The 27,858-nt window shown below is 36.9% G+C and overlaps 1 protein-coding gene and 1 pseudogene across 3 annotated transcripts; both read right to left on the minus strand.

The window, feature by feature from the left end:
- The window catches only part of LOC107658417 (carnitine O-palmitoyltransferase 1, liver isoform-like), a 19,841-nt pseudogene extending 10,924 nt beyond the window's left edge, over positions 1–8,917 (minus strand).
- Positions 8,918–9,299: 382 nt separating this feature from the next.
- Positions 9,300–27,654, minus strand: LOC107658484 (serine/threonine-protein kinase BRSK2-like). Of its 3 annotated transcripts, XM_016447054.1 has the most exons (19): positions 26,751–27,654; positions 24,890–24,984; positions 23,388–23,473; positions 23,077–23,217; positions 22,052–22,168; positions 21,938–21,971; positions 21,751–21,819; positions 21,408–21,554; positions 20,861–20,892; positions 20,067–20,231; positions 19,704–19,801; positions 17,184–17,334; positions 16,097–16,157; positions 15,018–15,624; positions 14,892–14,940; positions 12,531–12,654; positions 12,209–12,422; positions 12,038–12,127; positions 9,300–10,716 (listed from the first exon to the last, which is right to left on the minus strand). In XM_016447054.1, exons 1-19 carry the CDS (start codon positions 26,836–26,838, stop codon positions 10,499–10,501), a joined length of 2,586 nt encoding a protein of 861 aa, XP_016302540.1. In that variant the 5' UTR covers positions 26,839–27,654; the 3' UTR covers positions 9,300–10,498. The 3 variants fall into 3 exon arrangements, with proteins under 3 accessions (XP_016302540.1, XP_016302539.1, XP_016302538.1); XM_016447053.1 differs by lacking the exons at positions 24,890–24,984; positions 26,751–27,654 and adding an exon at positions 23,857–23,948 and having other exon boundaries at positions 15,018–15,303; XM_016447052.1 differs by lacking the exons at positions 24,890–24,984; positions 26,751–27,654 and adding an exon at positions 23,857–23,948.
- Positions 27,655–27,858: the final 204 nt, after the last annotated feature.

The following is a 27,858-nucleotide window of genomic DNA, read 5'->3' on the forward strand; positions in this document are numbered from 1 at the left end:
TTTGGAGTGACAGGAGAATAATTGATAATGAAAATTTTTGGAAAAATTGTTTTTCTTTTAATATATATATATATATATATATATATATACATACATACAGTATATAACTATTTTGTAATAGACTACTATATATATATTTTATATATATATATATATATATATATACATAACTTTGTTACTTTCTAATTAGTATTTTAGAAAATACTCCTCTAATGTCACTGTCTCCTGAGGATTCATCATTCTTAATTTGTTGTCCTCTAGAGAGTCTTCACTTGTGGTCAACCTATATATCCCCAATACCAGTATATCAGCCAATATTTGTCATTTTTAATTGTCAGCTTTAGCCAAATATTTTTTTTCTGTTCATATATAGAAATATATTTTTGTGTTTATATGCCTGCCTAAATGTCGAAAGCGAAGCCTGACTGCATAAAGCTCCCGTTCTACATATTCTTTAAGTTCACTGTCTTTGCTTAACAGTTCTGACTAACATATTATTACACAGAACTTTTTTTAAACAAAGTTATATATGAAAATGTATTATAGCATTTGCTTTTCTATTAATAGTAGAAAGGCAAATGCTACAATACTTTGTCATCTACCATCAGCATTCAGCACATATGTATTTTATTTAAAGGGGTCATATGATGCTATTTTAAAGATCATTATTTTGTGTATTTGGTGTAACAGAATATGTTGACATCACTGTGATGTGACCCTGTCTCTCTCTCACGTACGCACACACACACACACACACACACACACACACACACACACACACGCGACGCGATACTCTACACGGCGCAAAACTCCGCATTTGAACAGTCAATAGCGAATATTTAAACTATTAAGAAAACATACTGCAGTGGCTGATTCCGAAAAAGCGCCAGATTGTCATAGCAAAGTCGGAATTGACCCTTTTTTTTTTTTAGAAATAGCCTTTGCACAGCCAGCCTGGCTACTCTCCTAGGTTCACAAAACTGTCGTCCATAAAATGCGTTGCACAAATTCGAACATCTGGGTTGTGCTGTTCTGTTGTAAATAAATCTTAACCAATGATTTGGTTAAGAAGTTACCAAGGATTTTCTGGATTTTAACACTTAAAAATAATACAAACTGTATAATTTAAGCAACTTAATTTCACTACAGAAAAAAACGTCCTGTGTTTATTTTTCATACAGTGTTTTAACATTCCTTTGAGATTTTTACCTTATTACAAAGAAGAAGAAAAAACACACACACACACACAGAAGACAACTAAAATACATGGCAAAGACCTACGAGTGAATTACATGATTTATGTTTTGTCATACTCATTCGAGTCACTGACCTTAATCCTGCTCATGCATTTCTTCCAGGATCGTAGTCCAGAGAGGTAGATTTGATTGAGGACAGATGCAGGTCGATCCCCTCAAGGAGTGATGGTGAACTGAAACGCTACTGCCTGGTGAGCCTCTGCCATCACTACAGACAGAAACTATAACAAAATGTGTGAGAAAATCTGGTCAAATTCTGTCAGATGCAATGACCAAAACAAATACATTTTGCAAGATTCCCCTACCTAAATAAGATTTATGCATTTTTATTACTGTATTTCTATATCAAAACAAAAGACCAAAGGCAAGGCAAAGGCAAGGCTGACCAACGTGCTGTACACTCTATAAACATTAAACAATAAAATATAAAAACCAACAAGGAAATACAACACAATAATATAGATAGACTAACAAGAGAGCACACTGATTAGTAAAATTACATTGATCCAAAAGCCAGAGAAAAAAAGGTATATCTTCAGTGAGGATTTAAAACTATCAACATCAATGTGTACCAGCAGCTCATTCCACAGCCGTGGAGCAGCAACAGAAAAAGCACAATGCTCTTTTAACTTCAAACGTGACCTTGGCACAGACAGCATCAAACTGTTTGAGGACATTAAGGCCCTAGAACATTTCCGGTGGAGTAGAAGATCTGTAATGTATTGTGGGGCCTGGCCATTTAACCCCTTATACACATACAGCAAAACAGGCTAAATATGTTTCTTCTTTCTAGCTAAATCTAAATGTTTCATCTAAATCTAAATCTTCCATTTAACTCTAAATTTAAAAATCTAAATGTTAAATATAGATACAAATAAATCTCAGTGTTATATTATAAATGATAGAACTAAATTTAAATGATAAGTATAAATGCTAAATCCCAATCCTAAATATAAAAGTAAATCCTAGCTGTAAATCTTCTAAATGTAAATCACACAGGAACGCACGCACACATATTAACGTTATATATAAAACGTTACATTTTAAATGTTAAATCTAAATCTAAATATTGAGCTAAATATTTCAACGTTTAGCTAAACATTTAGAGGACATCCAAATTTATATAAACACAGTACCACTGAAATACAGAAAGCAGTGTATGTTATCACTCGTGGGATCTGGTTTCGATATCATATTATACAAATAAATATTTTTTCCACAAAATTTTGTCCTGTTTTATTGTAACTGTTCCACCTTTTATTAAAACTAATGTTGCAAACCCAAGAGGGACTGAAAGAACTCTGGACAATATCGGTGGCATAAATATCAATGTCAGGAAGATCACAGAAGGAAACTGCTGTCAATATACCAGTGACATCTAGTAAACGTGCTAGTTGTGGCAATAATGTGAGGGCAAACTTCATGAACTGAGTCTACAACCAAGACATCAATGCCCCCTAGTGTTGCATTTATATAAAACCACCCTTGACATTTGTGGTACAGCTATTTACAGCATAAAAACTATCATCCTGAAAGTCTTTTACATGTACATTTAGTCATTTAGCAGATGCTTTTATCCAAAGCGACTTACAAATGAGGACAATAAAAGCAGTCAAAATCAACAAAGGGCAATAAAATGCAAGTGCTATGACAAGTTTTGGTTAGCCCAACGCAGTACACATAGCAAGGTTTATATTTATATATATATATATATATATATATATATATTAAAAAGAATATAGAAAGCTAGTGTTAGAGGGTTTTTTTTAGGAAAAAACAAGCAGTGCAAAACAAGAGTGCACGTGATAGAGGGTCAAGTTTGCTTGTTTTTTGAATAAAAAAAAGAAAACAAATAGATAAAATAGAATTAGAACAGAGAGTGCTAGAGTTAGAGGGTCAAATAAAGATGGAAGAGATGTGTTTTTAGCCGATTCTTGAAGATGGTTAAGGACTCAGCTGCTCGGATTGATTTGGGCAGGTCATTCCACCAGGAGGGAACAGTTATTGTAAAAGTCCGTGAAAGTGATTTTGTACCTCTTTGAGATGGCACAATAATACGCCATTCACTTGCAGAACGCAAGGTTCTAAAGGGCACATAACTCTGAAGTAATGAATTTAGGTAAAGAGGTTTGTTAGAAGTGGCTGGAAGACCTGCCAAGACAGCATTGCAATAATTTTGGTCATGTGTGTGTCTATGTATATAAACATAAACGAAAGAGAATCATGGTGAACCTGATAATAATAATTCATTACATTTATATAGCGCTTTTCTAGGCACTCAAAGCACTTTATATTGTGAGGGGGTATCTCCTCATCCACCACCAGTGTGCAGCATCCACCTGGATGATGCGACAGCTGCCATAGTGCACCAGAATGCCCACCACACACCAGCTTATTGGTGGAGACGAGACGATGAAGCAGATATGGGGATTGTTAGGAGGCAATGATGGTTAGAGGCCAATGGGCAAATTTGGCCAGGATGCCAAGGTCACACCTCTACTCTTGCCGAAAGACATCCTGGGATTTTTAATGACCACAGAGAGTCAGGACCTCGGTTTAGCGCCTCAGCCGAAGGACGGTGCTTGTTGACAGTATAGTGTCCCGCGCTAGGGCCCACACAGACCACAGGGTGAGCAGCCCCTGTTGGCCTCACTAACACCTCTTCCAGCAGCAACCTAGTTTTCCCAGGTCTCCCATCCAGGTACTGACCAGCCTCAGCCCTGCTTAGCTTCAGTGGGCGACCAGTCTTGGGCATCAGGGTGATATGGCTGCCACAGTGTGACATGGCTGATCAACAGGACCGAGCTGAACACGCAACTCAGTTTAACATGAAAATGATGTGGTTACACCGAGCTGAGTGAACAGGTTATATATACAAAGTGAGCAGTTAAGATGTGTGTAAATAAAAGTTTGTTGCATTGTGCTCTGTCACTCATCATTTACAACTGATGCAGTAAAACAGTGTTTTTATCCAAAAGAGAGCATTTTTTCAGTTTTCAGACACATTCTCAAGTGTTTATTCTTATAGGCCATAAGCATTTATTCTGATATTTAATAAGAACAGAAGAGAAAGCACATGCCCACACAAACATATGCCCACTTTTATGAAACACTGAGCTTACCTGGAAGAGTTTTGTTGTTATACATTACAACGAACCCTAACTCAAATTTGTCAACCACAAAAAAAATTGTGCGCATTTAATAGCCAGCTTTGAAAGAGACTTAGAAAAAGGCAAGAATTTGTTTATTTGTTTTTTCATTTCTAAATGCAGTTAAAACATTAATTGTATGTCCTCGTTTGGAGACAGTTTCACAAACAAATGTAAGAGTGTGAAAAGTGTTTTAAAGGAGATTAATTCTAAAAGTCAGCAGGGCCAAAAGTCCACATACAGTACTTTAGACAGAGACATTTATCTACCATTATTGCATACACTGGCATTGGAGATAAAGTCTCTGGTTTTGTTAATCGTTAAACATGGATTTCATAGGATATGTGATAAAAAAAAGATCAGGAGAAAGGTTTGAATGCTGTTAAACTGGTAAAACGTGGTAGTAACGAAACTCGAATAGCAGCGCGTAATCATTTAATTCAGCGCGCATGCAGTGCGTGAGCGACTGACTGTAGCTGACCGATTCCTCGCCTTTGCTCTGCTCTCCAAAAAACACGAGACCACTCGGGGATGCCGTGAGTCCCGTGACGTCATGTTTGGGTGGGTTAACCTGAAATGTCCCGAAGAATAATGGTTTCGTTCAAACGAGCTTATGTTGTACTGGTCGAAGAGTTTTGATTTATTTCACATATAGAACAGCTCAAGAAAAGGTATTAATAAGAAAAAAAAGTTTCCTACGTTTTGTCAGTTTAGGCTATTATATTTACACGTATTACCAACTGAAGAGGCTACAGTTTAAATTTCGTAAAACAACGTTTTAACTGACTTTATTAAACAAACAAACAAACAGCACCCATTAAAGTTCCTCTTCAGGAACTCGAGCTGCATCGAAAACGCTAGGGGAACGCCTTCTGCGACCCACGCTCTGAATCACATGTGAAATCAGTCCAATAGCTGAACGGGGGCAGCTAGCTGGGTCGAGCTGGCGGTCTCTACACCAGGAAGTTAAAAGTCTCCACTTCCTGGCGTACAGTTTCCTCGTGGAGGGAGCCTGGATTGGAGGATGGTCTCAACAACCTCAGTTGAGAGACCGGAAGCTACTAGTTGTGCCCCCTCAGGGGCCAAAGCTGACGCTGGCTCCGCCGCACATGTTTTTATAGCTTCCTGGTCATGACGTCATCCGCCGTGACGTCCCGTTCAGCTATTGGACTGATTTCACATGTGATTCAGAGCGTGGGTCGCAGAAGGCGTTCCCCTAGCGTTTTCGACACAGCGTCTCGTTCCCTCGAGGAACTAGGGTTACATACGTAACCTGAGACGTTTCTCTGCATTAGATTTCCACCCCTTTCAACAAGCTAGCCAATAGGCTATTGAATATTCCTGAACGCTGTAGTCACTAGTGACACGACGCAACACCGGTTTCAAATAAAAAAGCTCTTCAAACCGAGACAAATTTGTATTTTCGGTTTTACGCACAATATGACATGTCTGAAAAATCATACCTGTAAATTTGAATGGAAATTCGGGAACAAGTAAGACTGAATGCAGTTTTTGACAGATGTAAACTTTCAGATGTTCTCCACCCTTTCACTTCCAGAAAGCAACACATACCTGAGGTAACCCCTGTACACACACTACCTATCTCATTTACATACCTGATGACATCACGCGGCACGTATGAAGAATTTATGACTTTGTATAGCCCAATTTTCCTCTGCCAGCAAGGATTTGTAACTGTCATCAAAGCTTTGTCTCTATGTTATATGCACTTATTTAAATCACAGATTTGTTTTAATGAGAGAAAAACAATGTCTACCTTTATTGCAGGGAGTTTGGCTTCTTGATTAAAAAAAATTAGTTGCTATATAATATAGTTCACTTAATACATCCACTAGATGTAAATATTACTGGAACTTTTTGACAATATTTACTATTACTCATTTATTTTATCAATGCAGTCAGACACAGTCTGGGAGAACTGATCTATCTCCTTTCATAAAATGTGATTTAAACTTTTTTGCTGAAAGATATATCTCTATATTTTGGCAGTAACCTTATTAATCTCTTCTTAAATGTTTTTTTTACACATTTTTTCAATGTATATACCACTTTCCAAATTCATCTCCATTAACATATATATATATACAGTATATATACAGTGGTAGCCAAAATTATTAGAATTTTTCACCAGCTAGAAAATGTTTTAAGTCAGTTATTTCTATCTTTTGCTGTAGTGTGTCAGTAGAAAATAATTTCCGAACATTCATTTTGCCATTAATTGTAATAATCCAGTGAGATTTTTGTCTGACAGCAGCCAGTGCTGCACACAGAGATCTGATCTAATCATCATCAGTCTGTCTGGAATGACATGAAGAAACAGAACAAACTGAGACAGAATCAATCCACAAGAACTGTGGCAACATCTCCAAGATGCTTCAAGAAACCTACCTGCAAAGCTATAGCACTGTTAAAAGTTTTAGGCACTTGTGTAAAAATGCTGTAAAATGAGGATGCTGTCAAAAATAATGTCATACATTTTCTTTATCAATTAGCTTCTATTAACTAAATTAAATCAACATTTGATATAACCATTCTTTGCGTTTAAAGCAGCTTTTGCCCTATAGGTGCACTTGCGCATAGTTTTTCAGGGAGCTTCTCAGATAAATACACACACATGCATGTACTGTATATATTTAAGAAAAATATGTTATGTTTTAATATTGAATATATTTATATATAATATAAATTATGTGAATATAAATATATACATGTAAATATTTGAAAAAATATATCGTTATAATATCGTTTGACATTATGTATATATATATATATATATATATAAATGATGTATATATTAGAACAACAGAAATGTTGTTAACAAATGAAAGGAGGAGCAAAACAAGGTAATTAGGAAACATAATGGCACAGATTTTTTTGTATTGTTTATTGTTCTTTATCACAGGCAATAATAATAGTGCACTTTCATTTTTTTAATTATAACACAGACATTTATTTTCTCGTCATCATTTTTTCCCTCCAATTTAATGACTTGCATTTCTTACGAAAAAAGTTCCTACTCTGCGCGATGGGGAAGAAAGAGTACAGCTTTACAATCTTAAGAGGAGTTATCAGTAATGACGACAAAGGTAATCAATAATCATCAGGTGAATATAGAATGGATAAAGAATGAAGATATGAGTTATATTTTCTGTTTACAATGAACAGATATGGGGGGAGGGGGGAGCATACATTGGGGGCAGGCAGGGCGTATGTATATAATGAGAGAAGAGGGAAAGGGGTGGTCTAAAGTATAATTCTATGATTGGGAGGCAGGAGCAGGACGAGGTATATAATGTATGGTAAATAAGTGAAGACTAACGATACATATGAAATGTGATACATGTGCTGTATGTGTGAGGCGAGTAACAAAAACAGAATATCATTCAGTGCATAATGTGAAAGGGAGGAGGAGGAGAGGACGGACACGTAGAGCAGGAGAGTGTCATGAACACAGAGAAAGTATGTGGAGTGTATTTCACATTCACTCAGAGCTGGTGTCCAGACAGTCTGTTTTTGCACACTCTCAGACTCACCCTGCCTGAGAATTAACAGAATTGAACAAAGAACATCTTCAGGGTTTTGCTCTGGTGTTTCCTCTGCTTCTGCAAGAGACCGGGCATGTTTGAGAGCGCACATGCTGACCGTTTTGTATATGTGGCTTTAAGGCATTTGGAGTGTACTAAAATAAGAACGTACCCCATATTATATCTAACGAACGATGCACCTAAACATTCAACAGTAGTAAAATATATTCAATGTGCTATGGAAAATCAATTCAGGATGATGCAGGAGCTGCTCGATGTCTGAACCGTCCGAAGCTTTGTCTTCCGCTATGCTATTTTTGGCCAGGAGTGTATGTGATGGCTGCGGGATGGTGGCAGAGGGAGGACCAGAGCAAAACCTTGCTTTGCATTTAGTGCTCCTTGCATCAGGAAAAGAGTGGACTGGAGAGAGGGATGGAGAGAGAGAGAGAGGAGCATTATGGTCAGATTCTGGGCTTCAGGGCAGAGGCTCATTGGAGAAAGCTTTTAAGTGGATATTCAGGATCAGGTTCCCCCCATTCACAAATGTAATGAGCTAAAAAGCCCCACTGATCCTGAGTCTGCACTTAAGAGAGCACTTCACTGATTCCCGTGGGTGGGCAAGGAAAGGGACAACTATTTGTTTGAATACAATTCTCTTTTTAGGACAGTGCATTCCAGTTTTAAAGTCCAGTTATCATTCATTTTGTTTCATATTGTCAGTTTTGAGAAGGAGAGTCTTCTTGTGTCTGTGTGTGTGTGTGTGTGTGTATGTGTGTGCATGTGTGAAAAGAATACTGCTCGCATTTCGTACGAAGGGCTGGCCCGGTACGCACGAGTCCGAAACTTTGGGCTCTTGTCTGGGTAACATTCTCAAAGATGAAGAGTGAACACAGCGGGCCTTCTTCTCATTCCCTCTGTTTTGTTCCTCTGCTTCCATAAGGTTCACTTCAGTCTTTACATCGTACATCCTGGAGGGTTTTGAAGTCTCTTCCCCATGGGAGATGTCCAAGGCATGGAGTCATTGCTTGGATGATTTTTCAAAGTTGTTCTCCAGCTTTCTCCTTTGCAAGTTTGCTTCTTTTTTATTGAAAATGAATGAAAATGAGATGGGTAAACGTAGGCTACTCAAATGGTTTTTAAAAGGACATTTGCAGCATTGTTATAAAATATTTGGGAACAGATACAAATAGGAAGTTTTCTGCCATTTTCTAAATTGCTAATTTTTCCATCCTTGTCATTTTGACTTTACCAGCCTCAACACTAATCCAATAAATAAATAAATAAATATTCACTTAAATAAATATCTTTAAATAAATCAATTAAAATGTAAAATATTTTAGGTTTTTTTGACATTCACTTGATTTTGTTGATGGAAATATTTCACATCTCAGCTCAAAAATATAATATAAATATTGAAATGGAAAGCAAAAAAGACTTTTGTGGACTTCTACTTATGATGGAAGTTCTACCAGGAATCACATGAGAAAATGGTGGAGGCTTTCGCATTTTTTTCTCACGCTATGTCTTTGTATGACACAAGGGAGTGACTGGCTATTTTGTTCCTCTTTCTCGGTCTCTGTGTGAACATGTCATAGGAAATCTAGATGCCTGCTCATCCCTCTGTGCCCTGCTTAGTGAGTGGGGTGGATCTGAGATACTTTCAAAACTGCGAAGACTTAAAACTGGCCAATTTTGCCAACTGTAGCTTGCAGTGGGCAGCTCTCCACTGTATATCTGACTGATTTTGGATCTACAACATATCACAGAGTTCAGGATCTACAACACAAGCTTGAACAATCAGTGTTTAACATAGCCTATATCTTCAACACGTTAACATCTCACTAAAGGCCTAATCCGTCCTCAGCTCATGAAGGTATAGTCACATAGACCTTGTGTTACAAAATTTAGATCGCCGTTCTAAAAATCCCTATTCTTTTCTTTACATAGTGTTCTAGAAATCCTTTTTTGTGCTCCAAGTGGTGTTAAGAATGGAGAACTTCCCACTTTTTCCCACGATGTTTGCTTTTCTCTACCTCAAACAGCTCATTGTGATTTTCTGATGGATCATTGCTTATGATAATGAGGATGATGATGATAACGAGGATGATGATAAGTTTTGGAGACATTCTTTCCTGTCCCACTTGGTGTTTGTTCCTCCTTGAATAGTTTGTTGCCATTAGATCACAGGATGTCCACCAGATGTCAATCTCCTTGTTTGTAGTGTATAAAATAATTTATAGCTGGGGTTTATGTTAAGCGATACATCTTGCTTCCATTTTTCAAATCCTTGGTTCCTAACAAGGAAAAGTGATCGTATTTTTTTTCGTCAGACGATTATTTGCATGTAAGAACACTTCCATGTGGATAGACTCCTGACTCTCCTATTGTCGCAGTTGGATCCCAGGGTTTCCGCTAGTGATGTGAAAATCAAGGCTGAGTATACCTGTTGTTGTGTACTGTGCAGATGGACTATGAGGGAGTCGTGTCTGGGGGGAATCAAGAGCAGGGATTGTTCCCTCCCGCTCAACAGCTTGTCTGATTAGTTCACTTAGGGTTGAGACTGGGTCCCATTTGAGGACAGGAGGCGAGTTTTATCCTTGCCAGACCCCTTTCTTTGTAGTACACTCACACTACCGCCAATACTGCTCCCTTCTCCTCGATCGCTGCGCTCTGCTCGCTCACCGCGATCACTTCCGCCCTCCGAGCGACGAGAGTTCTGCCGGGTCGGTGTGCTGGGTGGGCGAGACGAAAGCCCATTTTTTTCATCTGGGAGAAGAAAAACAGAAAACATGAGGGTGGGGAATGAAAACATTTTTGTTAATTGAAATAAAAATAAAAGTACACTAAAATCTAAAATAGAAATGAATTTTAAGTTCAGATTTTGATACATGGTATATTAAAATGTGAAACCTTCACATTTCACTAATAAAAATGCAAATAAGATAAAAGATCTATAAAACCAAACTAGAAATGGCAACAAATGAATTTTAGTTTTAGATTTTGATACATGGTATATTATAAAATGCAAAACCTTCACATTTTTCCTGCATTATGCATGAAAATGCCACTGGATATTTATTTAACGATAAAGTTTAACAATGTTTTTTCATTTTTAATTATACCAGTTACCACAATAAACTTTGGCTGCCCTAAAATATGAAAACTTAAATAAAAAAAATATACTACTAAGCTGAAACTTGCAATGATAGAGTAAAAACTAATGTACACAAATAATCAGGGGTGCACATAAGTTTTTCAGCCTGGTTCTCTTAAAGAGCACCGGGACATTTGGTTTGGTCCTCACAGTGCACATAGTGTGACCCATTAAATATAACTATTTAAAACAAAATAATTAATAATAGTGATAATAATATATTAGAATAATATAATATATTATTATATAATAGATATTATATAATAATTATAATAATAATATAATTGCACTTTTTTTTTATTTTAAAATAAAATAATAAAGTGTGATAATGCTATTATATTTTAAAAAGAGAATATTAAATAGAAATACAATTATTTTATAGTAAACTTAAAAGTAAAATGCTAATATTTACTTGTTTATATATTCATTTTCATAATTTTCAAACTTAAAATCAGCAAGCTTTCATTTTGGCGGGTTGCCGGCAAGGAAGCATGTGCGCTGCCGGGTTTAGCGCTGCCAATTGAAGAGCATCAGTGAATGAAATGTCACAGTTTTGCATTGTGCTTTGAAAACAGCAGCCTAGATTTATGCTTTCAGTTTGAATAGAAATCTTATACAGTATTACAGTTTGTCGAACTAAAATGGTAATTGTGCATTAACAGCTGTCAACCACGGTATGCAAATGAGCGGTCTGAACTTATTTACACAGTGCATTTTTTATTTTGGTCGCGCATGCGCACGTGCACCCCTGTAGATAATACAAAAAAATATAATAAGATTAAATGCGACAAAAACTAAATTTAAATGAATTCAAATATATGATAACATTTAACAACAAAAACTAAATTAAAATGAATTCAAATATATGATAACATTTAATTTATTGTGTATGATTATATGTTTTTGGGTGGAAGTGTAGCGTGTAACATTCACCTGCAAGCGCCTGCACAGAGGGCTGGTCATGTGTACTGAGAAGCTGAGCTTGAATGGTCTCTACCACTCTTTTAAACCTGCGACTAGGACCTGAAAAACAATATCATCACATCTGTAGAAATGACAGCATGTACAGACTCATGACACTGGCTCTGTCGTCTTTTTAAATACCTGATAATAGGGTGAAGGTGACGCTGTAGATGCCAGTCTCCCTCCTTCCCTCCTTTTCTCTCTCTTTCTCCCTCTCTCGTTCTCTCTCTCCTTCAGAGAAGGCGATGTCAACCTGAAATTTGACAGGTTTCTGGAAGACAGACGGACCTCCGGAGGACTTGTACTCCGCCCGGAAACTTGTCTGAGAGATGACACTGTGACTCAGGGAGGGAATCTAGAGGAGAGCAGAGATGTACATCAAAGTTTGAATCTTCAAAAGAGAATGAACAAAGCTTATTTGAAGTGAAGAGGAAAGGAAACTAAATATAAAAAATATACTAACTGATAGAAAGGCATGGACAATATCAGCCTTGATTGAGCTTAGTGGTTTGTCTCTGATCACCACAAATATTTGCTCTTCCCTCTCCAGACTGATGAAATTTCCAAACCACGACTTCTTTGCCAGCCTATAGAAAAATATGAAAGTATATGCAGATAAATACACAAAATATATAGTACACATTATTGTTACTGTTTCATGGCTCTCATTCTACACAGAATACACATTAGGGACTTTTTAACATCATGAATGTTATGTTTGAAAATACAGAGTCTTCTCATCTTCCTTCATTCTTAGAACTGTACACATTCAGGGAAAAGTAGCCAGATATGCTGAAAAAGCTTCAGAACAAACACTAAATCATAGGAGCAGGTTTTTGCTGTAGCAACATCGAATGTATGACACATAGCTTACGTAAAATGCACCAATGTTAAAATTCAGTAACTGTTTTCATGTTATGGCTGATAACCAATAAATTACTAATATTAAAATTCTACATTGTGTAAATGAATGTATAATTAAACACAAAAATTTAAATAAGTGGTTTTAAATGCTCCAAGTTAATTTAAGTATCACATTATAATGTACAATGTAATTTCAGTGTTATGTACTATTATAGTATATAATAGTACATATAGTATATTTTCATTTAAGTTTTTTTTTTACATTTAATTTTTTCATCTAATATATTTTTTAATTTTATTTCACCTTTATTTTTTTAATTTATATTATATTAAATAACTGTTTGTTTTAAAGGTTAATATGAAGATAATGGTGAAAGTAATCCAAAGGTACAACCCCAATTCCAGAAAAGTTGGGACATTTTGTAAAATGCAATAAAATCAAGAATCTGTGATTTGTTCATTCTCTTTAACTTTTATTTAAGGAAAAGATTTCCAAAGAAGGCCATAAGTATTTTCACCAACAAAAAAAATGGTTTTAAGCCAATTATTTCTATTTTTTGCTGTAGTGTGTCAGAAGGAAATAACAGTTTACATTCCTTTTGCCATTACTTGTAATAATCCAGTGAGATTGTTGTTTGCACAAGGAGTCTGACAGCAGCCAGTGCTCCACACAGAGATCTGATCATCATCAGTCTGTCTGGAATGACATGAAGAAACAGAACAAACTGAGACTGACTCTTGGGACATTTTGTAAAATGCAATAAAATCAAGAATCTGTGATTTGTTCATTCTCTTTAACTTTTATTTAAGGAAAAGATTTCCAAAGAAGGCCATAAGTATTTTCACCAACAAAAAAAATGGTTTTAAGCCAATTATTTCTATTTTTTGCTGTAGTGTGTCAGAAGGAAATAACAGTTTACATTCCTTTTGCCATTACTTGTAATAATCCAGTGAGATTGTTGTTTGCACAAGGAGTCTGACAACAGATCGATCTCATCGCCATCCAGTCTGTCTGGAATATCATGAAAAATCAGAAAAAACTGAGACAGACTTAATCAGAAGAACTGTGGCAACTGTGAAACTGTGAAATTGTTTTAATCACAAAGGATGGTCACACCAAATATTGATTTGTTTTAGTTAATAGAAGTTAAATGATAAACTCTATTTATGACATTATTTTTGAAAGCATGCTCACTTTACAACATTTTATAAAAGGGCCTAAATCTTTTAACAGTGCTGTAGCTTTGCAGGTAGGTTTCTTGAAGCATCTTGGAGATGTTGCCACAGTTCTTCTGGGAGTCTCAGTTTGTTCTGTTTCTTCATGTCATTCCAGACAGACTGATGATGATCAGATCAGATCTCTGTGTGCAGCACTGACTCCTTGTGCAAACAAAAATCTGGTCCCACTTTATATTAAGTGGCCTTAACTACTATGTACTTACATTTAAATTAATCATTTGGTACAATGCACTTATTGTGTACATGCATGTTTTTACATTGTACTTATATTTAAAAAAATACCTGCATGTAATTACATCTGTATTTAATTTCTGTAATTACATTTATAATTACACTGTTGTCCCATCCCTGACACCTTAACCCACCCTTAAACCTACCCATACCACCAAACCTGTCCCTAACCTTACCCGTTTCCCACCTCAATAGCAGCAAAAGTGTTTTGCAATACAATATGAACACAATAAGTACATTGTACTTATTTTTTGATGTAAGTACATAGTAGTTAAGGCCACTTAATATAAAGTGGGACCAAAAATCTCACTGGATTATTACACTTAATGGCAAAATGAATGTTTGGAATATTTGCAACGTTTGTAAATGTAAACTGATATTCCCTTCTTACACACTACAGCGAAAGATAGATATAACTGGTTTAAAACCATTTTTTGTTGGTGAAAATACTAATGGCTTTTAATACTGATTTATTCCTCTAAATACTTACTCTGGGCTGGACTCTGGAGTTAAACTGGACATATCTTCTGACGTAGGAACTATTGAAACAAATTGAAAAAATGTTACAATGACATTTAACTCAATGACAGCAATACTAAGGCGATGCTCCGCTCACCCTGTAGCCTTCGGCGGTGGAAGCGTGGCGAACCCAGCAGGTTGTTCTTGAAGGAGTTGAGGCGAGTCCTCCAGTGGGCTGAACTACTGGCAGCCATTCCACCACTTCCCCCAGGACTGGAGGGCGGGGTTAGGGACATGGAACCACCACCCACACCACCGCCACCTCCTTCAGCTCGTGAGGAGGAGGAAGAAGAGGAGGAGGAGGGCGGGGTGGGAGGGGGGTGCTGGGGATGGTGCACAGGAGTCCCCAGAGGGGTGGGGAGTGGGGAGCCCTGTGGGGTGACCTGCGACACATGGGCAGAGTTAGGATAGATGGTCTTAGTGACAGACTTCAGGACAGAAGAAGCAGGGAAGAAGAAGCGAGGGATGGGGGACAGGAGCGGAGAGGGGGAGGGTGAAGGAGACGGAGGAGTCTGCAGGGGGAGGGACTTCATAGACTGCAGGTGGGGACGGTCAGAGGCTGCTTTTGAGGGTAGGGTCTGGGTTTTTTGGTCAGGCGCGCGTTGGGACGCCCGGGCTGTGGTGGAACTTCCTGCTTTGGGGTCTTTGGACTGGGTGGCGGAAGCAGAGGTGACTTCAGTTTGGCTGAAAGTAAAAACTGGGCTCTGACAGGTAGGAAGAGAAAGGACAGAAGGATGGAGAGGGAAAGAGGAATGGAGAGATGGACACAGCAGTGGTCATGAATGTTAATGAAAGATATGGTATATGATTATTAACATTAGAATTAAACTGAGAAGAGTTAGGAAAATGATGCAAAGCTCTTTCGAGAAGCACGTGAAATCTAGTATCAGTTAGTAAACGATTGTTAGGTCATTAATTAAGGTGCAAAATGCAAGTTAAAACAAGCTTAACATTTGTCTGTGTGTGTGTGTGTGTTTGGTGTGTGGATAATGACTCCAGTATGAGGACAGTATGAGATAGATGAACATAAAAAGAGCAACTGAATCCAGTTCAGCTTTGCTATTCATAGCACAATATCAAAAACAAGCACGAAACCTTTCACCATTGTAAAATGATCTCTACATAGTAGTATTTTACTTCTGATCCAATATCAGTTAAAGGTGTGGAGTCACTTACTCGAGGGCTGCTGAGGGGACTGGATGAGAGGCCGGTTGAAGCTCCACTAACTGACCGAGACCTGTCAGAACAACAGGACATATCAGTCAAACATCCCTTTATGTTCATGATATATTCATTATCTTAGATATGCACACCTCTAGTGTGAGTAAAAGCTTAGTAGGGAATTCACTAGGAATGAATTGCACCAACTTATAGTGCTGTTCATCTGCATGCTCTACTCTGTGGTTCTGGATATATTTTTGATCATTTGGTCATTGTTTGATGAATTAGGAATATTTTACATGGTATGCAGCAACTGCAAGTTCATTTTGAATATAAGAAACGGGGCCAGCAATGGCTGGCATTCACAAGAGTCCAGGTGCTTTGTCTTACTAGCTAGCAGCGCACACTGTAGAAGAAGTTTTTTTGGTGTCATTGACCAATCAAACTTTAGCTTAATCACAACCATCATTTAGCTTTTACGTGGTCAAAAAACAACATGAAAGAAAATAAGATAATACTCGCTGTTGCTGATTTTCCTGTGCTCTATGATGCCTAAACGTAACACAAACATTTGATTTCAATTACTTTAATTTTGTTTTATTAGCTTTCACTTAGATACAGCAAAAATACAATAGTTATACAGTAATTGCCTCAGATAAAGAATGTTTTCACTAGCTAGTACAAGTGCTTCCTGTTTGTACACATAATAAAAACCTGCTGTGCTTTACCATGTAAAATTCCTTTTCACTGCTGCCATGATTAATGATCAATAGAACATGCATACAAACATTTATTTTCAATTAAATTATGAGAGGCAAACAGCTTTTTTGTGAATAAGTTGCATCTATAATGAGTCTAGCTTACATAGAGAAAATAAATAAATGCAGAAGAGCGCATGTGCAATATTTAATGGTAAAACCATTTTTGTGCTAAAATAGGCCTATCACACCAAAGTTGTGCAAGTCATCAGTGAATTTTTAGCCACTTTTTTATCTGCATTTTTTGAAAGGCACTTGAAGTTGAACAGAGGACACGTGTGGTACATCAAGCTTGACCCTTCAGATGAAGGTTAATACAAAGTTATCAAACAGTTGGCATGTACCTCTGGCTATGTGCAGAGGTATCCAGTGCTCTGCGGGGAGGTGTTGGAGAGCCCTGCTCTGTCACACTCAGTACCTCCAGACTCTTTCTCTCTGGCCGACAGCGCCCATGACGGGTCAACATGGGCGAGTCCACCCGCTTACGGGGAGGATCTGATCACACAACCACAACAACACACACACACCCACTGTAACACAAACATCTACTGTGTGCTCTTCATGAACAAGTCACATTACAAACCTTACTATATCCATGATGGAATCTAAGGTTTGTTTTATATATATATATATATATATATATATAATTATATATAAAATATTCAACTGCAATGCAGCACAGATTATCTGTATTACAGTGTTAGAAGGGAACTTAGCATAGAAGCTGAAAAAGAAGTCATTTTCAATGTCTTGATGAGAGACAGAAAGCTTCTAAGCAACAGGGTAAATTGTACCAGGATACAACATGTGCTATATGAGAGACGAATCATGGCATGACAGTGAAATGATGGACTAACATATCAGGGTTGCACATTTTAGTCAAAAAATCTTATTGCAATTATTTTCTACATTTTTGGCAAGATTCTGTCAGATGTGCACTGTGCAGATGTGCACTGTACAATAAACATTTAACATCTTACAGTTTGTTGCAGCTTAGATTTTGAAGCAAAAGGGACTACAAAATTACATTGAAATAAAATGTGCAAAAACTACAAAATTATAAGCTTTTCTCCAAATTGTCGCAAACTCATCTAAAGAGCCAGCATAATAACTATTTCAGTGACAAAAAAGTGTACTGACTGAGTGAAAAAAAAACAATCAAAAATCAATTCTCTTCATTTTCACGTTGTACCTGAAACTTAAAGGGGACTCAAATCTCTTTAGTCAACTTCAGCTGATACTGTCTCAGTCCACTTTACATTCACACTGTTGTTTTTTGGATCTGATCAATGTGAATAATAATGATAATAATAATAATTATTATTATTAGTTATATTATTATTTGTTACTAGTATATTTTTAAAAACAATAGTAATTATTTCAATGTATTTCTTTGGTAATATATTTCCATCCTAATTTCTTTACTTTCCTCAAGCGTTTATTTTCATGGAAAAATGCTTGTAATGTTTACATTTACATTAATGTAAAAAAGTGTTGCTGTTCTCAGTGCACATTATAAGCGACCTTTTGATTTTTTTAAAAAAGTGAATTTATTTTGATTATTTCAATTTTTATTTCAATTAACTGTGTAGCCCTATCAGGGAGAGACATACCATACAAATAATAAGCCTCTTAATAAACAAAATGTATGCAAGTAAATAGAAAATGTCAAAAATCTGTCAAATTTGTCAATTTGTTCTGTATACATTAGGAACAGTGTTGGGCAAGTTACTATGTAATCAAATTACTGATTACTCCTTTTAAAAGTAATCACGTTACTGTTCTGATTACTTTATTTCAAAAGTAATTAGTAATTAGTTACATTACTACAGAATGCCAGCAAAGAGCGCTGCATTTATAATCTCTAAAAGACATCTCAGTTCATCGCAATCTCACAAATCTCTGTTATAACACAATAAATATATGCATAATGAATCTTTCATAATGTCTACAATTCGTGTATTATAATGAGAGGATTCGTGAGCACGCAGATTTCAGCACTGCATTGCTCAACGCTTCAAACACGTGTTATAGCCTAAATAGAAACTCTGCAAACGCTTGCACCTGTTAATCGTTTATATTTTATATTAGTTCATGTAGCTTTTGTGCAATAGATGAATAACAATTTATTTGTCATAGATATTTTATGTTTAGATATTTCTATTTTGCGGGAGTCCCGTGAATCATTTTATGCTCCCGCATCCCACGCACACACACGAGTCTCTGCACTCGCCTATCAAGTCTTGTCCCGCGCCACGCTCTGTTGCGTCGTGTCTCGTTGGAGAGCAGGTCTCTAATCCACTGGCACTTGACTCGACAATGCGTGTGCTACATCTCCAGATTATAAAACACTGCATTCTGTCAGCAATGTAACGCGGCAGTAACGTATAGAGACCTCGGCTTGTAACTATACTCTAATTACTATTTTGAAAATTATAATTAAATTACTCCGTTACTAAAAAAGTAGTCAAATTACAGTAACGCGTTACTAAGTAATGCGTTACTGCCCAACACTGATTAGGAAGTCCCTTTCTGATCCAACCTGCAGCACACTCGCTACGCTGCCCTAAAAACCACATGCTACGACTTCCCTGTCAACCTCCTAATGATGATGATTCTCCACCTTGAAGTCTCTTTTTAGTTCTGGTCTGGTCTTGATCTGTTTATTTTGGGAACAAGCCCTCAATATGTTACATTTACAAATCACTAAACTTTGCCTTAGAGCCCTTAAATAAAACTGGCTTACTTTCAGGCCTAGAGCACCAGCGTGCTTTCTAGGTTACCAGCTACTCTCATGGTGTTCAGTGACTAGCTTTGAACATGACAACAACACACACAGGCCTGAACTGCAAATGCTCACTCACCAATATCATTTCTGGGTGGAAGATGTTCATCTTCATAACTAGGGTAGCGCTCCTTTCTGTCCAACAGAAGATAGTAGATCAACTTCTCCTGGTTTTCTCTGGGAAGGGAGAAATGCAAGTCAAGACCAAACTGACTTTCATTGTATTGACAGAAGCATTCTTCAAAATATCTTCTTTTGGGTTTCACAGAAGAAAGTAAGTCATACATGAGTGGAATGAATAAAATCTTTTTTTTGAGTGAACCATCCCTTAATGGTCAGCTGTATCTTGTTTGAAGTACAAATCCTTGAAATCTTGAGTTTGTGCACTATTCTTTTCTGAATTACAGGCTAAGATGTCACACAGACAGAAGTTCAGACTCACTCTTCACACTGCAGGTCTCTGGTGAGCTTGACACGGTCTCTGAAGCAGCCCAGGGAGTGCATGCTCTCCAGAACATCAGGGTCCAGATCTGTAAGAGACAGGATCCTCTTCACACACACGCGCCTCGGGGGTGGCTGCTCTGGACACGGCTCGTTCCTGCCCCCTCTGAGACACACAGACACACAGACAGACAAGCAAGTCAATGTGGAGTGCACATTGTGGGCATTACATGCAACAACATCAAATAAAATCCACTTTTATTGGAATAGTTCTGTGTAACACGGAAGGTGAATTTTTGCACTGCACAGTGACCATGTCTGTCAAGTTCCAAAAAAGACAAAGAAAAGACCATAAAAGTGGTTCTTATGATGCATAGGCTATATTCCAGATCTTCAGGTAGCATATGATATCTTTGTGTGAAGAGCAGACCCAAGTTTAAGTTATTTCTCCTCGTACATATGACACAAGCCATTATGTTAATGACGTTTGATCATGAGACATTTGAGAACCCATGACATTTGATGATGTTGATGATGATATTTGGCTGAACTCTAGACAGGTTGGCAGGATTTTCCTTTAAAAGCAACATTCAGTCTGATTGTTGCACAAAACAAGCTTGACAGGCTTTTTGGAGCTTGACAGACATACTATAAACTGTTGATGTATGAAAAAGTGCCAAATTCTCCTTTTGTGTTCCATGGTAAAAAATAACAGCATACAGGTTTGAAATGGCATGACAGTCAGTGAACAATTTTCTTTTTTTAACTATTCAAGGTACCTCACATGATACTTACTGATACCAAGGGTGCTTTTGTATTTCTTCCAACTGAGAAAAGAAAAAAACAAGAATTATCATAAACATTCCTTGGCGATACACTAAGTTAATACTTTTATTCAGCAAGGATGAATTCAACTGATTAAAAGTGACAGTAAAAATATTTATAATGAATTTATTTATGATGTATACATTTTATTTTAAATGATGTTCTTTTAAATAAAAAATGTATCACAGTTTCCACAAAAATATTACACAGTACAACTGTAAATATTTTTAACATAATAATAAATGTTTCTTTAAACACCAAATCAGCATATAAGAATGATTTCTGAAAGATCATATGACACTGAAGACTGGAGTAATGACATTTTAATAAATTACATTATAAAATATATTCAAATAGAAAACAATTATTTGAAATTGTAATATTATTTCACAATATAACTGTTTTCACTGTATTATTGATCAAATAAATGCAGCCTCTTAACAACCCCAACACTTTGAACGGTAGTGTACATGCAATTTCTATATAAAAAGAGGTGCACTGTGTGCGTGTTGCATACCGTGAGCCGTTTCTCAGGGTTGACCTCAATCATGCCACGGAGGAGAGCCTGGCAGTCTGGAGGAATGAAGTGAGGCATGTGAAATACTCCACTCTTCACCTTCTCCAACAGCTGACGCAGGTTATCATGGTCAAAGGGCAACGCTCCCTGTGAGGTGAGACGTTACAATTCACATACATTTCTGAGTGCAACTGAGAGCATCAAGTCTGCAATATGCCCACAGTCAATGGCAAATTTAAGACATAAAGTACGTACTTTCCAGCCATTTAATTTTTAATAAGGCATGCAAGGAAGGTATTAAAAGTGGGGAAAATGTCGGAAATGACACAAATAAGATTCTTACCACCAACAGAGCAAAGAGAATAACCCCACAGCTCCACACATCTGCCCGACGTCCATCATATTTCTCTCCCTGTGAATAGAAAAAAGCACTAAGTACAGATAAGCACTGGCTGTTTTGTACAATATGAATCTATGAGACTTATACGTTAAAGCATATGGTGCTTTTGCTCTAAGAGCTTTGTCCTTACCCTGATGACCTCAGGACATGCATAATGGGGTGATCTGCAGATACATAATATAGAGTATTAATACTTAATCTTCATTAATACAGTAGTAAAAGCACACAAACACAAACTACTGACCCACAGCTGGTCTCCAGCAGACTGTCCCCAACCTGTAGGGAGGCCATGCCAAAGTCAGCAATCCTGATATTATTCTTCTCATCCAGCAGGAGGTTTTCAGGCTTAAGATCTCTGTGGCTGAAAAAGCATTGTAATATATTTTTGTATATTGTAATATTTTTCCATAAGTATAGGACACCATAATTATTTTACAGAGTGAGAATAACCTATTTTTGCGTTGCATACCCTGTAGAACATGTAACAAGAATAAATCACAAGTTTTGTAACACATTTACACATGCTTTACTTTTGTTTTTGGTTTGTTTTTTTCAAATCTATCATCACTACTGTTCAACAGTTTGGGGTTGGTAAGATTTGTTAAATGTTTTTGAAAGAAGTCTCTTAACATGCTGCTCACCATGGCTGCATTTATTTGATCAAAAAATACAGTAGAAACAGTAATATTGAGAAATATTATTACAAATCAAATTGTTTTCTATTTTAATCTATTCTATGGCAAAGCTGAATTTTCAGCATCATTACTCCAGTGTCACATGATCCTTCAGAAATCATTCTAATATGCTGATTTACTGCTCAAGAAACATTTCTTATCAATGTTGAAAACAGTTGTGCTGGTTAATACTTTTGTGTAAACCATTATATATTTTTCAGGATTCTTTGATGAACAGAAAGTTCAAAAGAACAGCATTTATTTGAAGTAGACACATTGTATAACATTATAAATGTCTTTTGATCCATTTAATGCACCCTTACTGAATAAAAGTATTAATTTTCTATTAAAAAAAAAAAACTTACTGACCCCAAATTTATGAAGGGTAGAGTTCCTGTGTACATATAGAGTGACCCATATATGGAAATAATACAAGTCAGCTTGGGCTTCATAACTTGGCCGCAAGTTTGCATCCCAACTCACATCCACATAATCTACAGAATGCTGATTATGCACAAATATTATGAGAAAATATGCCTGTAAAAGAATATGTGTGTGCAGCACATTAAATAAAAAAGTAAAAAGAGACATCTACCATATAGAGTGACTGTGACAGAAGTCCAGAGCAGATATGATTTGTCTGAAGAACTTTCTAGCCTCTTTAGGGGTCAATCTGCCTTTCTTTACCAGATAGTCAAACAGCTCCCCACCAGATACATGTTCCAGCACTAGATACCTGAGAGAATGAGAAAGACATTTATGAAACAAATGCACAGAGATAGATGCACATGAAATGGTACACACAAGTAAGCACACCTCCAGAGAATGCAGGATGTAATAAGTCTAGACAAGACAAGACAAGGCCAGACATGCTTCAGATGTGTGGAGAAACAGAGCAGTACTTACAGATATTTGTTATTCTCGTACACATCATACAGTTTTAGGACATGAGGGTGCTCTATTAGTTTAAGAATAGCTATCTCTCTCTCCACCTGCAGAAACGGGGAGAGAGAGGAACATTGAATGAGAGCTGAATAGGGAAAAGGAACAACTTTGATGAAGGAAATAACCAAGCAAAGATGATCACTTTCAATTAGAAGTGAACTAATATAGTCAATATATTAACAAGAGTCTGACAATCAACAGTAGACACGGACAAAAATGGCTTAGCAGGAAGAGTCTTGCATTTCTTTAGCACAGAACATTAGGGCAGATGCAGCGTATACTGTGGTTAATAAAGCAGTTGGAGTTATGCAGCTGCTGTGTTATTGAAGAGTTACTGTAAATACGAAAATGCTGCGTAAGCAGGAGGTCACTGAGAAAAACTAGAACTTTTAGACATTTCCATTGTAAATTCATTGTATGCAAAACTTACTTTCATAAGAACCGACTCTGATAGCTTTTCTCTGTTAACTATCTTTATGGCCACCTTCTGTCCTGTGATACAATGAATTCCTAACTTCACCAGACCTGCAAGAGGAACACAGATGGTCATTCTTCATAGAAGCATTTTAAAAGTGGACAACATTAAAATCCAGACGAGATGATAACACAGGTCTGCGAACATTCAGACAGCACAATTTTAAGTAATCAATTCCCATTTCCAAACTATTACACTTGGAAAAAAAGCAGCACTAACAAAAACACTATGAATTATGCACACTCCAAAAAAAAAATCCTAAAAACACCAGTACATACTGCTCATATAGACAGTCACATAAATCGTTAATGGACACCCTCTTTCACTTGCCAAAAACAGTCTACTTCTTAATGTATGTAGATCTATATAATTCTTGTGAACATTCATATCCTATTTACAATGTACTGACAAACAAGATCTTAGTGGCCTTTGCATTCAGAACAGATCGGTTGAAAGCCATTTTTATACCTTAAAACTAACTAGTATCTAGGTTTACATGACTAGTACATTTGTTAATTAGGCTACTAGCAATCTAATAGTGACAGGAATTATTTTACTTTTTACACTAGATACTCATTAGTAAGAATAGCTATCTCTCTCTCCACCTGCAGAAACGGGGAGAGAGAGGAACATTGAATGAGAGCTGAATAGGGAAAAGGAACAACTTTGATGAAGGAAATAACCAAGCAAAGATGATCACTTTCAATTAGAAGTGAACTAATATAGTCAATATATTAACAAGAGTCTGACAATCAACAGTAGACACGGACAAAAATGGCTTAGCAGGAAGAGTCTTGCATTTCTTTAGCACAGAACATTAGGCCAGATGCAGCGTATACTGTGGTTAATAAAGCAGTTGGAGTTATGCAGCTGCTGTGTTATTGAAGAGTTACTGTAAATACGAAAATGCTGCGTAAGCAGGAGGTCACTGAGAAAAACTAGAACTTTTAGACATTTCCATTGTAAATTCATTGTATGCAAAACTTACTTTCATAAGAACCGACTCTGATAGCTTTTCTCTGTTAACTATCTTTATGGCCACCTTCTGTCCTGTGATACAATGAATTCCTAACTTCACCAGACCTGCAAGAGGAACACAGATGGTCATTCTTCATAGAAGCATTTTAAAAGTGGACAACATTAAAATCCAGACGAGATGATAACACAGGTCTGCGAACATTCAGACAGCACAATTTTAAGTAATCAATTCCCATTTACAAACCATTACACCTGAAAAAAGCAGCACTACCAAAAACACTACTGACTTATGCACACTCCAAAAAATAACATAAAAATACCAGTACATTCTGCTCATATAGACAGTCACATAAATCGTTAATGGACACCCTCTTTCACTTGCCAAAAACAGTCTACTTCTTAATGTATGTAGATCTATATAATTCTTGTGAACATTCATATCCTATTTACAATGTACTGACAAACAAGATCTTAGTGGCCTTTGCATTCAGAACAGATCGGTTGAAAGCCATTTTTATACCTTAAAACTAACTAGTATCTAGGTTTACATGACTAGTACATTTGTTAATTAGGCTACTAGCAATCTAATAGTGACAGGAATTATTTTACTTTTTACACTAGATACTCATTAGTTGCTTTATTACTTGCTTTTCATTCTTACTTGTAACAAACTGCAATTTGTTGCAAATTCAAGTCAAGTTTAGTACTTAATGATTAGACACTACCTTGCATGTATTTAAGTTGTTACTTGTTTAATTGAACTAAAGTAGCTGACTAGTCATTACCTACAACCTACAAACAAAAGTAATTGTATCTAGTGAAAAAAGAAATGTTACAACAGTTTGGGTAGTTACTAGTTTTCCATAATATCAAATAAAACTGCGAGAATAGATATATAACTATTGTAAAAGTAACTGGTAAGAACCTATTGAACAGTTATTGTAAAACGCTAATAGGTTCCAGCTACAAGTGTCAAGTTGAACCACAGATTCCTTTAGAATTCAAAGACAAAAATGCGCAATGTGTTACAAGTAACAATGATCTGTCTCTAATGGGATAGCAAAAGAGTAAGTACCATTAACTAGCAACCTTAAATAATTAAATAAGCCTAGATATGCCTAGGAAAAGTACTAGCATCTAATGAACGTTAGTAGTGAAACTGACAGTCACTATTAGATAACAAATACAAGTACTAGTAACATAATATAAAGAAATAAATTAAAAAAACAGCTTGCAATCACATTCAAGCTTCGAAACAGCACGAATGAATCACTGCCACTCATGACCAGTGTTGGGGAAAGTTACTTTTAAAAGTAATGCATTACAATATTGCGTTACTCCATAAAAAAAGAGGAATACTGAATCTGTTATTTTTTTTGTGAGTGAGATGAATTAATGCATATTCATATTTATTTTAGAACTACAGTAACATCTTCTGATTTCTCTCAACATGGGGACAGGAGAGCTGTCAATCAATAAATTGGAGAAAAAAAAGTAACTTGCGTTACTTATTTGAAAAAGTAACTCAGATATTCTCTTGTAAATTAAAAAGTAATAAGTTACTTTACTAGTTACTTGAAACAAAGTAATCTGATTACGTAACTCGCGTTACTTGTAATGCGTTACCCCCAACACTGCTCATGACTCAATAACAAAACGCCAGAAAGATTAAATAATCTTCCTCCCTCAAACACTGCCCTTACACTGTCACTTGCCTGCGTGCTTCATTACATTTCATCAGCTGAAGCACCCACATTAACCGCTTTGCTTATTGCCGAACCAACCTTTCAATAGATTCATTCTTTAATGAGACGGCGCGAAGTAGAGCAGAATTTATGCTAATGCATTAACCAAAGAGGAAATGCTCTTACCTGTCTGGCCCTTCCCCAGCGTCTTCTCCAGTCGGTAGGGCCCGACGTACTGAGCTGCCTGACTGCCCGACAACTCCTTACTGGACATTTCGTTCGAACGCGGTTTTGTGTCACAATATAAAGGGGGTAATCAGTGTATTCTCACAATGTATCCACTGGCGTCTGTCCTGCTCACGCAATAGCTCCGCCGCACAGACATCACAGACAGTGAGCGATGACACAGGGATGCTGAGGCGTGCTGTCAGTGCCGTAGCCTACTCCCAAACATCTGCCGCGTCTCCTTAAACTTCGTGGAAACGGATCAGTAACATGTTCCGTTAGAAAATATCAAAAGTGCACAGAGAAATGCTTGTCCAGCCGAGCCTATACGCCAAACTGTAGCTGTTATTGCGACTTACACGGCCTGTGGTTGCAGCTGCTGCTGGAAGAATGATGAGGGGACACGATTAAATCTGTCAGTATATGGGAAGATACTATATGACTAGATCAGATAATAGCTGCGAACGACAGTATAATGATTATGAATGCTGAAGACAGATAAAGATAACAGGAGTATTAGGTAGCCTGGTTCGGTCATCAGTTTATTTTCGCCGGTCTTTTATCTTTAAAATAAATATTCATGTAGCCTCCAGTTATTGTCAAACTGCAAGTGACCTAGGCCTATTTATTAATTAAAAACTTGGCCACATTTATTCTGCGAAAGAACCGCACATCCGGATTGTGACACCTTACGCGTATTATTCTAAGTGTCTCTTTCTTTTGTCACTGACTCTTCAAAGTGTTTCGCTTTGTTTTGATAAATGTTTGGATGTGAAGGATGAGCGTCCCGTGCCTGATATAAACTACGGTATCTTCCAGGCCTCACATCCGGAAATATGGGAGAACTGTACGGGCCACCCTTTCGCGAAAGAAAGCCTCGGTGTCTTCCGTCACATGTATCCGTCAATTAATCCAATTAATCCAAGAGTGCATTGCGCTATAGTGTTTGCGCAGAAATCCCAGTTTTTCCTCGCGCGGAACACATTCCTGGTCAAAAAGCGAGCATGTTTAACTAGCGTAGGAGCCTCCTCTCCGTCTCCTGTCGAGTGCATTGCGCTATTGCAAGCTA

This window comes from Sinocyclocheilus anshuiensis, unplaced genomic scaffold, assembly GCF_001515605.1.
Source record: "Sinocyclocheilus anshuiensis isolate Anshui unplaced genomic scaffold, SAMN03320099.WGS_v1.1 scaffold371, whole genome shotgun sequence".
Taxonomy (NCBI): domain Eukaryota; kingdom Metazoa; phylum Chordata; class Actinopteri; order Cypriniformes; family Cyprinidae; genus Sinocyclocheilus; species Sinocyclocheilus anshuiensis.